Here is a 14,078-nt window from a genome sequence, read left to right on the forward strand (position 1 = left end):
TCTGGGGGTCCATTTTCAGGTTTAAGCCATGTACTTTGGCTACCAACATGTTGATGTTGTTAAAGATAAGCTTTAACATGATGGGCAGGAATAAAAGTATTCCCAGGACAAGAAGGGCTAGCCTGATCAAGCCATTCCTGAGGTTTGTCCAAAATGGAAGCACTGAGCTCAGGCCATGGATAATTTTATCAGCATTATCTGCAACATCAAAGGTCAATAGAGCAGCATTCTTTAAATTCATAATCTCATTATACAAAGTTAACACACCCAGAGAGGTGTTAGGATTGTGCCAAATATCTTACAGGTGTCTTTAATTTTTTTCTAATTATAATGACAATCATTGTGAATTTCAAAAGTAACACTACTCCAATGATATTTGTCATGACACTTGGGATGGCTCCTAACTCTTGAACACTGAACTTCCTTCAGATAATTTGCATGGGTTATAGAGTATCATCTGTTGTTCTAGATATAGATATAAATCCTTTTATATACTCAATACATTAGTAACATTTTTTGCTAGATGTTTAACAAAAATAGTTGTCTTAACTCCTTGTGTCAATGCTATTGCATAAGCAGTGGTGCTAGCAATTAATGGAATTAAAGCCGTTATACCAGCAATAATCAAGCCTGCTGCCCTCTTGCTTCTGCTTAAAGCCTAACTCACTTCTTCCAGCATTTTCAACCTTTTTAGAGAATCAAGGTTTTCTAATACTCAGGGCAGTGAGAAAAAAGCTGGTTGATAGACCCCTGTAACAGACATGCCAGGTTTCAACACACTAACATAATTGGAAATTATACAGCCAATGCAGCTCACCATAAATGCTGTAGAAGAAACAAAACCAATTTTAGCTTGACAACTAAAAGAGCCTTAAAACATGCACTAACCCTTGTTGGAAATCCAGATCCTGTCCCAACATTATCTCTTGCTATCCTAACATCATAGCGAGCTATAGCTAGCTTCCAAATATGTTCCTGACAAAGTCCAGATCCAGTCTTCCAAAAGTAGACTGTTATTTCCATATTGGATTGATTTCTAGACCAGTACAGTGATTGAGTCCTAATAGCTGGACACCTTTTAGAAGAATACAAGAGACATAATTTCTCTTTTTGATTCTCTATCCCACAAGGTCTAAAAACTTGAGGCAAGGCAGCTTGTTCCATCTGGGGTATAGTCAAGCAAAGGTGGGTCAGGAACATCTGTCCAGTACAGCTCCCCAGTCACCCTTGTCAGGGCATTCAGCAAGCTCACAGGTTGGGATCATTCTTTGTCTCAGCAACAGTATGTCTCACCAATCTTTTTAAAGTTCCATGGTCTTCTTCCACAATACCTTGTCCTTGAAGATTATACAAAATCCCTGTAATTAATTGTTGACAAAAAGTCTCGACTGCTCAACTACAATTGCTAGACCCATTATCTGTTTTTTTTTTTTAAATTGGATATTTTATTTATTTACCTTTCAATGTTATCTCTTCTCCCATTCTCCCGTAAAATAAAGGAAAGTATTATTTCTCTTTATTTTTTGAGTCAAGGTTTCATTAAGTAGTCCTGGCTAACTTGAACTCAGTCTATAGCCCAGGCAGGCCTTAAACTTGTAAGCCTTAGCCCCTGTGTAGCTGGGTTCAGAACCAAGTCTTTTAGTTAAGAGGGATGACAAACTTGTTTTGTAGTCTTGTTCCCATGTAAATGTGTCCCGTTGTTCCTTGGTGACCAATCAGATGACTTTTCTTGGGTATGTGCAAGTTCCATGTTATAGCGCATGGCTTCCAACTACTCCATGCTTGGAGTCACCACTTATTACTGTATTCTTCTAGTGACAGCTATTTCTCCAAGACCCTGGGTCTTCTGGAAGAATAATAAATAGAAAGCTTCATTTGGATGCTGTATTTTCTCTTTGTGTCTGGGAGATACCTGTGTGCCAATGATTTCCTCAGTGCCTTCAGAGTGAGGCATAACGTGCATTTTTTAAAACTAGAACTTGTAAAGCTGTTGACTACTGGTGATTTCTTTGTGGAAGACTAACATACTGATTCAATTCATTTATTGATGAGTTTAGACTTTTAGTTTTGAAAAAAATTAGCTACTCTTAAGAATAATTTGTCGTAGTAAATATTACCAACATAGCTTACGTATGGTACTTATTGCTAAATTTAATCTCAATGGCATTGTAATTTTATTTAATTTCTTACTTTGTTATTTTGTAAAATTCATTTTTTATAAACAGTTTTTTAAGCCCTTTCAATTTTAAAAATTGTTTTGTGAATGCCTGTGTGCATGTCTGTTGTGTGGGTATATGCATGAGAGTGCAAGTACCAGAGAGGCCTTAGATACCCTTGGAGATGGAGTTATAGGCAGCTGTGAATTTGGTATTGGGAAATAAATTTGAGTTCTACAGCAGAGCACCATGGGTTCTCAACCACTGAACAACCTCTCCAGTGCCAAGTCTTTCCATCATGTGCTTATTTTCAAGTTAAGGAATCTTATTCATTTTGCTTTCTCTTTGTTTTGAATTCTTTTGGTATGGGATGGGGCACAGACAGGGTCTTACTGTGTTGTATAGGCTGGTTCTGTACTCCTGAACTCAGTTTTAGTGTTACTTTTAAAACAGAAGTTTTGAGACTTGATATTTATTTATTTAGCACTGGCTTAGTCCATATTCCCAAAATTTTAACATAGTTTGTGTGTGTATATTGGATATTTTATTTACATTTCAGATGCCATCGCCTTTCCTCATTTCCCCTCACGAAGAAACCCCCTATCCCATCCCCCCTCCTCCCTTTTGCTTTTATACATGTTTTAAATGTTAATCAAAGGCTTTATAAGTTTGGTAATGCTCGATAACCAGATGCCCATACAATCAGAAGTGTAACCCAATACCCAACCTAGATATACCAACTATCTTTGACTGGTGGAGACACGTGAACATCTGCCTCTATGTTTTTCTCTCTCTCTCTCTCTCTCTCTCTCTCTCTCTCTCTCTCTCTCTCTCTCTTTCTCTCTCATCCTAGCTCTTCCTCCTCTCCTTACTCCTCTCTTCTTCTTACTCCTCCCACCTTAGCTCCTCCTACATATCACCCTCCCTGTTAAAATAAAACTTTTCTCTCAAAATACAATTAGAGCATAACTATACCAATTTGTGTCAGTAAGGTACAAAATAGACCTAATACCCAGTCCATCATTTTGTTGATTAAACAGAACCTCTGTCATCTCTCTTAACTAAAAGACTTAGTTCTGAACCTGGATTTTTTTCTTGGCTTTAGAATGAATGTCAGCTGAAAACTATCCTCTCAAATCTTTTCTCTCAAAGTAAATAGCCAGGATTGGCTATGAGACTATAAGTCTTCAACCCCGTCAGAAATCCAGAAAGACTGAGTTAAATGAAATTATGGGAAGCACAAAGCATAGCTTTTAAAACTTAGCAAATTTATATAGAGACCACTGAACACCTGGACAGTCCCTATACTACAAAATGTTGGAGCATCTGATCTTTAGCCTTCTGGCCCAGGATCATATGACAGACCTAGTGATGCAGAATTATTAAGGGCTGATTACTCTGTCTTGGCGGGTATAATCAGTCGACTATTCTGCAAGTGTGTCCTTTTCTGGACAGTAATTTGTCTGTAGATGAAAAGAGGCATTCTTTCCTAGTGGCTGTCTCACCACAACTGGAGTAACTCCAAAGATGCTCAATTTCTTCTTAGAATTCAAGACAGGAAGCTGTCAGGAACAGACAGGTCTCTAATCAAAATGAACATTAATACAGAAATGTTTGTAACATCAATTCTGTGGACTTCTGACATTTTGAAAACTAACTATTCATGTAAGGCAATCTGGACTGTTGTCTGTTAACTCTTCTCAGTTATTTCTAAATAAAATATAGAAAACACCCTAACAATAAACTCAGAGTCATTCACTTGCTATAGGTCCTTAACTCACAGGTTAACCATCTCAAATCAGTTAAAAAAGTTAAAGAAGGACTGGTTCTAAGCCTTGTATTCCTAAATGTGTTATATAGGCACAATGCCTATGAGAGTAACAATATTAATCTCACTTTTATATCAATAAGAAACTCATACCAATGAAAACCTTAAATTTGAAATCAAAGTAAATTTTGTACTATTTAAGAAATTATAACTCCATCTTAGTAACAGTTATACATATTTCTACCAATAGGTTATGACTATGCAATAAATCCTAGCTATTCCTTCCTGTTCCAACAAAACCACTACTTTTCCCTAGAAAGCCCAATATTAACCTCCTCAGTCCCCGACCGAGCCCAGGGAATAGGGGCGCCAACTCTTCATTAACTTCTTTAAGTTGATTAAGGGCATTGAAATATTAAAAGAGGGATGGGGGAAGAGTAAATTAATAAGCCTCTGACACTGTGTCTTCACTCTATCCAGCTAGAATTCCAGGACATCAGAGGTTCAAGCAGGTCTGCTCAGCTTGCTTGATGAGTAGCTACACCAAGGCTGTGTATTGTGCAATGTACAATTCTCAAAACCAATTTTAGTATCAAGATAATTGTTTGTTTGAATTCTGGAATCTAGTCTTCTGGTGGCCTGCCTCTGTCATGTCTAATCCATATAATTCTGGGAGTTTCTATTAGGGTGTGCTCCCACCATCCTCCCATTCCTGCCTCCCTGCTCTTGAATTCCCCAACACTAGGGAATCTAAATTTTCAGGCACCAAGGCCCTCCACTTCCACTGATGCCTGACCCCTTACCCCATCCCCCCTCCTCCTATTGCTATGAGAGTGTGCTCCCACCATCCTCCCATTCCCACCTCCCTGCTCTCGAATTCTCCAACACTAGGGAATCCAAACTTTCAGGTACCAAGGCCGTCCACTCCCACTGATGGCTGGCAAGGCCACCTTCAACTACATATACAGGTGGAGCCATAAGTCCCTTCCTTTGTGTTCTCAGGCTGAAGATTTTAGAAAGGCTACTCCAGCTTGTCTCTTAGGACCATTTGCTTGAGAAATTGTTTTCCAGACTTTTACTCTAAGGTAGAGTCTGTCTTTGTCACTGAGGTGGGTTTCCAGTATGTAGCAAAATGCTGGGTCCTGTTTACATATCTAGTCAGTTAGCCTATGTCTTTTAATTGGGGAATTGAGTCCATTGATGTTAAGAGATATTAAGTAACAGCAAGTGTTGCTTCCTGTTATTTTTGTTATTAGAGGTGGAATTATCTTTGTGTGGCTATCTTCTTTGGATTTGTTGGAAGAGGATTATTTTCTTGCTCTTTCTAGGGTATAATTTCCCTCCTTGTATTGGAGCTTTCCTGCTATTATCCTTTGTATGCTGGGTTTGTGGAAAGATATTGTGCAAGTTTGGTTTTGTCATGGAATATCTTGGTTTCTCCATCTATGCTAATTGAGAGTTTTGCTGGGTATAGTAGCCTGGGCTGGCATTTGTGTTCTCTTAAGGTCTGTATGACATCTGTCCAGCATCTTGTCGCTTTTATAGTATCTGGTGAGAAGTCTGGTGTAATTCTGATAAGTCTGCCTTTATATGTTACTTGGCCTTTTCCCCTTACTGCATTTAACATTCTTTCTTTGTTTTGTGCATTTGGTGTTTTGATTATTATGTGACAGGAGGTATTTCTTTTCTGGTCTAGTCGATTTGGTGTTCTATAGGCTTCTTGTATTTTTATTGGCATCTTATTCTTTAGGTTAGGGAAGTTTTCTTCTATAATTTTTGTTGAAGGTATTTATTGGCCCTTTAAGTTGGGAATCTTCACTCTCATCTATACCTATTATCCTTAGGTTTGGTCTTATCATTGTGTCCTGGATTTCCTGGATGTTTTGTGTTAAGAACTTTTTGCATTTTGCATTTTCTTTGACAGTTGTATCAATATTTTCTATGGTATCTTCTGCACCTGAGATTCTCTCTTCTATCTCTTGTATTCTGTTGGTGATGCTTGCATCTACAACTCCTGATTTCTTTCCTAGGTTTTCTATCTCCAGGGTAGTCTCCGTTTGTGATTTCTTGATTGTTTCTACTTCCGTTTTTATGTCCTGGATGGTTTTGTTCAATTCCTTCATCTGTTTGGTTGTGTTCTCTTGTAATTCTTTAAGGGATTTTTGTGTTTCCTCTTTAAGGGCTTCTACCTGTTTACCTGTATTCTCCTCCAATTCTTTGAGAGTGTTATTTATGTCCTTTTTAAAGTCCTCTAACATCATCATTAGAAGTGATTTTAAATCTGAATCTTGCTTTCTTAGTGATATGGTGTAATGACCGAGCTGCCCCACGTTGGGTGGCCAAACTGTAACGCCCGCTCTGTTCTGCAGGTCCAGGTCTAGCGAGAGAGAGTGTGGGGCAAGCAACAAAAAGAATGGACACAAGACAGAGGTTCTGATCAAGTCTCAAGTCGTGTTTATTGTGTCTCTCTCTCCTTTGTTATCTCTCTCATTGTCTCCTCCTGTCTCTTCCTCTGAAGGGAAATCTGGCGTATTTATAGGCTTTTGCCAGGTGCCTTGTAGGCGCGTGGATATCACGTGCCTAGCAGATGTGGATATGACGTAAGCTTTACAGGCATCTATAGCGTGGATAGCACGTGCAACGTGCGCCTTGCAGGCTTGGATACCACGTGCACCTTACAGGCATGTATGGCGTGGATAGCACGTGGATAGCATGTGAACCGCATGTGAACCGCATGCGAACCGAATGCCTTGCAGGCATGGATACCACGTGTGCCTTGCAGCTGGGGCACTAAACAGCAAAACAAAATATGTGGGATATCAGAGTGTGCTCAGCTGTTGTAGGCTGTTGAAAAACAAATCTCACGTCAGGGTATATGGCTCAAGATGGCAGCAAAGCTGATAGCTGCTTTCTGCTAAAAGTTAGCTTCCAACAATATGGGGAATTCAGGACTTTCTACTTTGGGAGAACTAGGTTCTAATGATGCCAAGTACCCTGGGTTGCTGATGCTTATGTTCTTGTGCTTGCCTTTTGCCATCTGGATCTCCTTAGTGCTACCTGCCCTGTCTCTGACTGGAGCCTGTCTTTCCTGTTATCTTGGTTGTATCAGAACTGTGTGGGGTGGGTGTTACCACTGGGGTTAGAGCTGAGGCCCAAGATCTGCTCAGTGCTCAGGTGCAGACAGGAAGGAACCAGTGCTCTTGGCCAGGAGTGATTTCCTGGGTCCTATTGGGTCCCAGTTACTCCCTGTTTGGGGTGGATGTTGCTGTCTTCTTACCTAAGATACTGCCCAGTTTAGAGCTCCTGGGAGGCCCACTTCCTCTGGGTTCTGTGAGATGGGGGCAGAGCTGCCACCCGGGATCTGCTCTGTGCCCAGGCTCAGAACAGAAGGCGTTTGTATAGTTTCTAATTACTTATTTTTTCCCTTTAATTTCAAAGCTTACTGTCATTTTTGCTTATCTTTTATTGATTTGCAGTTAATTGTAAGATATACATACAACTTGGTTTTATGTTTTTGATATTTTGAATTTTATTTGCAGTGGCTTTATGGCTGGATATTATTAAACTCTGTAGAATTAAATTTTTCAAGGTAATATTGTCCAGTAGTCACAGTGCTGTATCTGTATTTTACTCAAATGTATGTTTGTTTTGGCGATCTCTTTGAAGTATGTTTGAAGTATCAGTAGATTTTAAGTAAAATGTCTTTTCAGGAAGTGTTATTATTCTAATTTTACATATTTTGAGGTTATGTTATCTGGTACATATGTGCTTAGAATCTTGTTATTGTTAGTTGCACTTTTGTTTTTGCTCTAATGTCTATATCTAAATAGGAAAATGACTTATTTATTTTTTTTTTTTTTGGAGGTAGGGAGGTTAATGCCAACTAGCCTCTTTTTTTACTGACAGTTTGTGTAAGTTCAATTTAGAATCCACAGAATAGATTGGCTGAAATTTAGAAAGGATCAAGTAAACATTGTGTAGTTGGAAGAGTGTTAGTGAGTATGCAAACTTTTAACAACGATAAGGAACACAGTGAAAACAGCCCTTAGAAGCAAGTATTAGCCATTCAGTAAGGCCTGCCCATCCTGCTGACGTGGTAGAGTTTGGAAAACAAAAGGATGCCCTTAGGAACCTGATTCCTAGAATACTGAATTTTGATACAGTGCATAATTCAAAGAAATTACATGCTAATTACATAGTTGTCATTTGTAGAATTAGAAAATGTAGGACACTAATATAGCAACATGAAATGAATCAGTTATCAAAAGTCCCTGAAAAGACACGTGTGCTGCATGTTTTACTAGACCTCAAAGTCATGGCCAACTGTGTTGTGTGTTGAAGGTTTCATTGGGCTATCCTTCTCAGTTAGATCTTTAAACAAGCTGAGTGCTGCTGCTGCAGTGGACAGTAAAGGATGAAAACTCACAGGTTAGTGAGCTGGCTTCCTGTTAGTGCTGGGCTACATGCAGACAGTGCAGAGGGAAGATAACTAGACACAGTTTGGCTATGAACACAGAAGGAAGACTTGAATGAAATCAAATCAGAGAAATTTCAGCTGTGCATTGAAAGAACCATTAAAGCCAAATACAGGATTAAATTATCTAAAAAGTTTCAAGTTCTAAAGGCTACCTAAATAGTGGTATGTCCTCTTAAGACCATGAGAAAGAAACCAAGAAACTGGCGGTGATAATAAAAAAAAGGAAAATTAACAGGACTCTATTATTTACTAACTAAATGTGCCAAATTTTTGTTTAAACGTTAGAAACTGCTAAGTGTTGACAAGAATATGACTAACAGGCACAGTGACGTGTAACAGTAGAACTGTCCACTGACTCTGTAGTTCTTGGTTTCTTGGGTAAAGGTTCAGGGGACAGGTCACTATGACTCTGCCTATGATTCACTTGTCCTTATCTAAGTTGGTACTATCCACCAAGGCTGCCTATTTACAAGGTCTATGACTACTCAGGCTGGTAAATTTCCACAAAAGCTGCCTGTTTACAATAGCTTATAGCCATCTGATAAACTATTTTTTTAAACCAGAATAACTAAAATTTGATTCTGGTGAGCACATGGTTGTTAAAATGATGTTTTAGGAAAGGTTAAAAGGACAGCAATCTTAGGGGGAAATAAGAGATAGTATCTTTTTACACAGAAGCATATTTCCTAAAAGTGTAAGACAAGCGAATGCCATTGAATTATATATGAGAAATAGGAATCTGAATATACAGATTTTGTGCAAGCATATAATATTAATAAAAATGGACTTTGTACATCACCATTTTCTTAGGAAGTTCAATTTCTTACTCATTTATTCAGTTCATTCACAACACCCAAAGTTGTCCTTTCACACACACACACACAGAGCGAGAGGAAGAGGGAGAGGGAGAGGGAGAGGGAATGAATGAATGAATGAATGAATGATGGTGCATGTCTATAATCACAGCACTTCTAAAACTTCTAAAGGTAGAGGCAGGATGGTTACAAATTTGTGTGGGTTACACAGTGAGTTTCAGGCTAATATGTGCTACATGCTCAAAACCCTGTCTCAAACAAACAAACAAACATGTCAAAAATGTAATTTATGTAAATAAGTAAAGGAAACATTGCCTTTTTATAATTTTTATTAATTCATACTTCTATAGTTTGATTTGATTTTAAAGGTGCCTTGATGTTCTTTATTATACTTTGAGTTTTTAATGTGTAAGAAATACTCATCTGCTGGGCGATGATGGCGCATGCCTTTAATCCTAGCACTGGGAAGGCAAAGGCAGCTGGGTCTCTTAATTTGAAGCCAGCAGCAGCCTAGACTGTAGAGTGAGTTCCAGGACAGCCATGGCTGTTACAGAGAAACCCTGTCTCAAAAAAACAAACCAAACAAACAAATAAAAACCAAGAAACAATAATTAAAAGAAAACATACCAAAAAGCCCATAGTCATGTATTGCACATCTAATTTGTATTACATTTCATTAAGAAAGTAACTGAGACTGCTCTTTTGTTTCAGCTAAACCATTTACTTCTAAAGTGAAGCAAATGCGATTACATAGAGAAGACTTTGAAATATTAAAGGTGATTGGTCGAGGAGCTTTTGGGGAGGTAAGAGATATTTTATATGTTTGTTAATTGTTTTCGAAGGCGTTTTTTTATATAATGGTGAGAAATAATTTGCTTGCTGTTAGAGTTGATATGGCTGACCAGAAAATAGATTTAAGTTGTGAATGAAACATTTTACATGGAATTTTCTATGATGCTTCACTTTTTAATATGTACTATATTTTGTTTCTGTCTGTTTCTTGTGCCAAAGTCATACTATATCATGCTACTTCATCTCCTAAGAATCTTGGTGTGCCTGGTAGTGTGTCTTCTGCTCCTGCTCTTGGCTCTTCCTGTGTTTTCATACCACTTCAGAATCTCATTTACATACACACATACACACATACACACACACACACACACACACACACACACACAGAGAGAAAGAGAGAGAGAGAGAGAGAGAGAGAGAGAGAGAGAGAATGCTCGAGAGAAAAAGAGAAATAGAGAAATCAGAAATTTGGGCTAGGATTGCATTGAAATAGGAGATAAGATTATAACTAATTGAAATTCTAAGATAGGAGTCAGCTAATCCATGGACATGATATATTTCTCCCTTTATTTAAGGTTTTGTAAGTTTGTAGCTTTTTTTTTTTTTTTTTTTTTTTTTTTTTTTTTAAGTTATAGAGGATTTCACATCTTTCAGCAGGTTTACTAGATGCATGGTATTCTTGAGGTTATTTTAATTAAAATGGCATACGTTTCACTTTCTAATTGTTGAAAATACAAATCAGTAATAGCGTCAGGCCTTGGAGCCTCCCCTTGAGCTTGATCATAGTTTGGGCCGGTCACTGAACCTCCTTTCCCTTGGTCTCTTCTCCATTTTTGTTCCTGCAGTTCTTTTCAACAGGAACAATTCTGGGTCAGAGTTTTTGACTGTGGGATGGCAACCCCATCCCTTCACATGATGCCCTGTCTTTCTACTGGAGGTAGACTCTACAAGTTCCCTCTTCCCACTGTTGGACATTTCAGCTAAGGTCCTTTCCTGTGAGTCCTAAGCGTCTCTTACCTCCTAGGTCTCTGGTACATTCTAAAGAGTCTCCCACCTCCCGAGGTTGCCTGTTTCCATCCATTCTGTTGGCCCTCAGGGCTTCAGTCCTGTTTCCCTTTCCTCCCTCCACCCATACCTGATCAGGTTCCCCTTTTCCCCTCCCTGTCTCCTCTCCCACCCAGATCCCTCCCTCCGCCTGCCCCCAACCCCCACCCCTGTGATTGCTTTCTTTTTCCTCCCAAGTGGGATTGAGGTGTCCTTACTTGGTCTCTTTGACTTGTTAACTTTAATTCTGTGGGTTTATAAAATGATTCCATCTTGGTTGTGTATTATCCTTTTTATGCATCAGTGGATTTGGTGTGCTTTAAAAAATGTGTGTATTTATTTTATTTATTTTTACTTTTTTATTTTTAGTTTTTTTGAGACAGGGTTTCTCTGTGTAGCCCTGGATGTCCTGGAACTCACTCTGTAGAAGAGGCTGCCTTCAAACTCAGATCTGCCTCCTTCTGCCTCCTGAGTGCTGCGATTAAAGGCATCACCATCACTGCCCAGCTATTTTTTCATCTATTTTTGATACAGAATTTGACTTGTAATTTTCTTCTAATACCTTCATCAGATTTTGGGGGGCTTGGCTCTGCTGGTCCCATAAAAAGAATGTTCCCTAAATGTTTTCTGCAAGGTTCTGAAATGGTTACCATCTTTCCTTACATCCTTCTGTTGTTTCACAGGTGAAGCCTTCTGACCTAGAGCCTGTTACTGAGTTAGTATATTGAATTTTTACAATGGCTTTGAAAAAATTATGTGTCAGTTTTGTTGTGTTTATATACCTTATATAACTTTTTGAACTTAGTATTGTATTGATCACTTACTGATTAGTATTGTATTGATCATTTACTGACCATTGGTTATTCTTATTTTTAAATTCATCTTACTAGGGAGTTGTCAGTTTTCTTTGCTTTTTAATTAGTTAACTTCTAATCTCTTCAGTTTTGCTATTGTAGATTAGTTTCTGCTGTTTAATATTTTATTTTCTGTGATATTAACTTGCTATTTATTCTTCTAATTTACTGAAGTAGATCATTTCGAATTGGATTTTTAGTTCTTTTAAAACGTGCATTTGGGCTGCTTTCCTGCAGGCTGTGTTGTCTGGAGCAGAGAATTTTGACATGTCATGCATCCATTGTTGTTTGCTCCAAGTTCAGTGTGATTTTACATTTTCAAGTTTGTTTGTTTTGTATCTGTGAGTTTCAAAGTTCATCACAGTTTCTAAGTGCCTAGAGGATTTTCTGATTATATTTTTGCCATTGAATTGTAATGTGATCAGAGCTTAGATAACATATTTGTATGATTGGAATTTATTAGTTAGCTCAAATTTGTTAATTTAGCTACTTAAAATTTCCATTTTAATTTTTTGTTTGCTATTGAGCTGCCATTTCTTGAGAAAGGGTTTGGCTTATTTGTTTCTTTATTTCTTTCAGTATTTTCTTGGCACTTTCTTCCTTTTTTTCCTGATCTATTACTTCCTAGAGATTTTTATTTTTTCTTCAGTTTTTGCTGTTAACAAATGCAGAGTCATTTTGTCTTCCTAATGATGAACTCTTGTATCATTAAAGAATATTCTTGTTATCTCTATGGCATTCTTTTGACAAAGATTAGTCTGAGTTAGTGGAATTATTTTAACTGTTAGCACTTGCATTAAATACCTAGCTGAATTCTTTTCAGTTTGGTTTTTGTGACCTTATAGAATATTTGTTACTAATTGGAATACCAGTTCCTTGTTAGCCCTCTGCTATCCTAGATTTATGTTACCTGATTTTTTAGTTCTGTATTAATAGACTTATTTACTGTAACCGCAGACTTTTTCACCTGCACCCAACTTCCCAAAATAACAACTCTGAGACAATTATTTCATGGATAATTCAGGCCTAGGCCATAAGCTAGGGTTTGTTCCTCAACTAGCCATTTATTTCAGTCTATGAGTGCCACATGGTTGGCTACCTCTTCCCAGTTTCACATGTGTGTCTCCATCAGTCAGTCTTTTCCCAAGCCTGACTCCATCCCAGAATTCCTCTCTCCCCACTGGAACTCCCACCACCTAGGCCAACAGATTTTCTGATGAGGTGATACTTCCATATAGTACAAGGACTTTCTCTACAATTTACTATATATTATTGTTTCTAGCTTCTGTTCTCTACATTATAGTTATAGGATACATCCTTGTTTTTCTTTTCTCCTGTTCAAGTTTTATTATCTATTTATTTGTATGCGTCTCTGCTCTCTCTGTGTGTTTGTGCATACCCATGTATGCAGACGTGCCATGACATGCATGTGGAGTCCAGAAGGCAACTTATGGGAGTCAGCTCTCTCTTTCTGAAACCTTGGGACTTCTGTAAATTGAACTGGGATCAGGCTTGGCAGGAAGTGTCCTTACCCACTCAGCTGTCTGTCACCCTGGCTTCATGTCCTAGTTTTCCACTAGCTCATAGTATTTATGACTTTATATGAGTATACCATATGTTTTTTATTTATAATATCATTGTTGAGTGCTGAGTTTCTTATGGTTTTTCTGGCTGTTCAGAACAATGCTGTCAGAAACATTCTTATTTACATCTTTGAGGTATAAGCATTTATTTATGTTTAATATAAACTTAGGAGCAGATCCTGCATTCTGAGGTAGGCATAGTTAGCTTTAGTAGACAGTGTCAAATAATTTCCTCATACTCCCTGTAACAGTAGTCTGAGTGTCCTAACCTAAGCCACTTTTGGTCCATATGTAGTGGTCATTATGACTCCATTTTACATTTCCTGTTAAGTCTTAAAGTTCAGTAACTTTTCCTCTTGCTTCATATCATGTGGGTATTCTTTGAACAAGTAAACATTTTGGGATTATGGAAGTAGGAGTTGAATGTTATTGGTATATCTGGATAAATGATTTTTTTTGGCCCTACAGTATATGTACATAAGAAGTGCTTTGACTTTTCCTGTCCTGGTAGATCCTGTATTGAAATAAAGTTCAGTAATTAAGTTAATGATTAGTGGAGTGTGTGTGTGAGGTCACGTGTTGAATCTCA

General features: G+C 38.0%; 1 protein-coding gene across 19 annotated transcripts in view; it reads left to right on the plus strand.

Moving 5' to 3' along the window:
- Positions 1–14,078, plus strand: part of Cdc42bpa (CDC42 binding protein kinase alpha) — a 217,834-nt gene that overhangs the window by 33,512 nt on the left and 170,244 nt on the right. For all 19 annotated transcript variants that reach the window (XM_076914596.1, XM_076914601.1, XM_076914598.1 and 16 more), the window contains one exon: positions 9,928–10,019. In XM_076914596.1, coding sequence (XP_076770711.1) covers positions 9,928–10,019 — 92 coding nt within the window. Of the gene's footprint in view, positions 1–9,927; positions 10,020–14,078 lie in introns of those variants that run through there.

The sequence above is a fragment of the Arvicanthis niloticus genome, chromosome 16 (genome assembly GCF_011762505.2).
Source record: "Arvicanthis niloticus isolate mArvNil1 chromosome 16, mArvNil1.pat.X, whole genome shotgun sequence".
NCBI lineage: Eukaryota > Metazoa > Chordata > Mammalia > Rodentia > Muridae > Arvicanthis > Arvicanthis niloticus.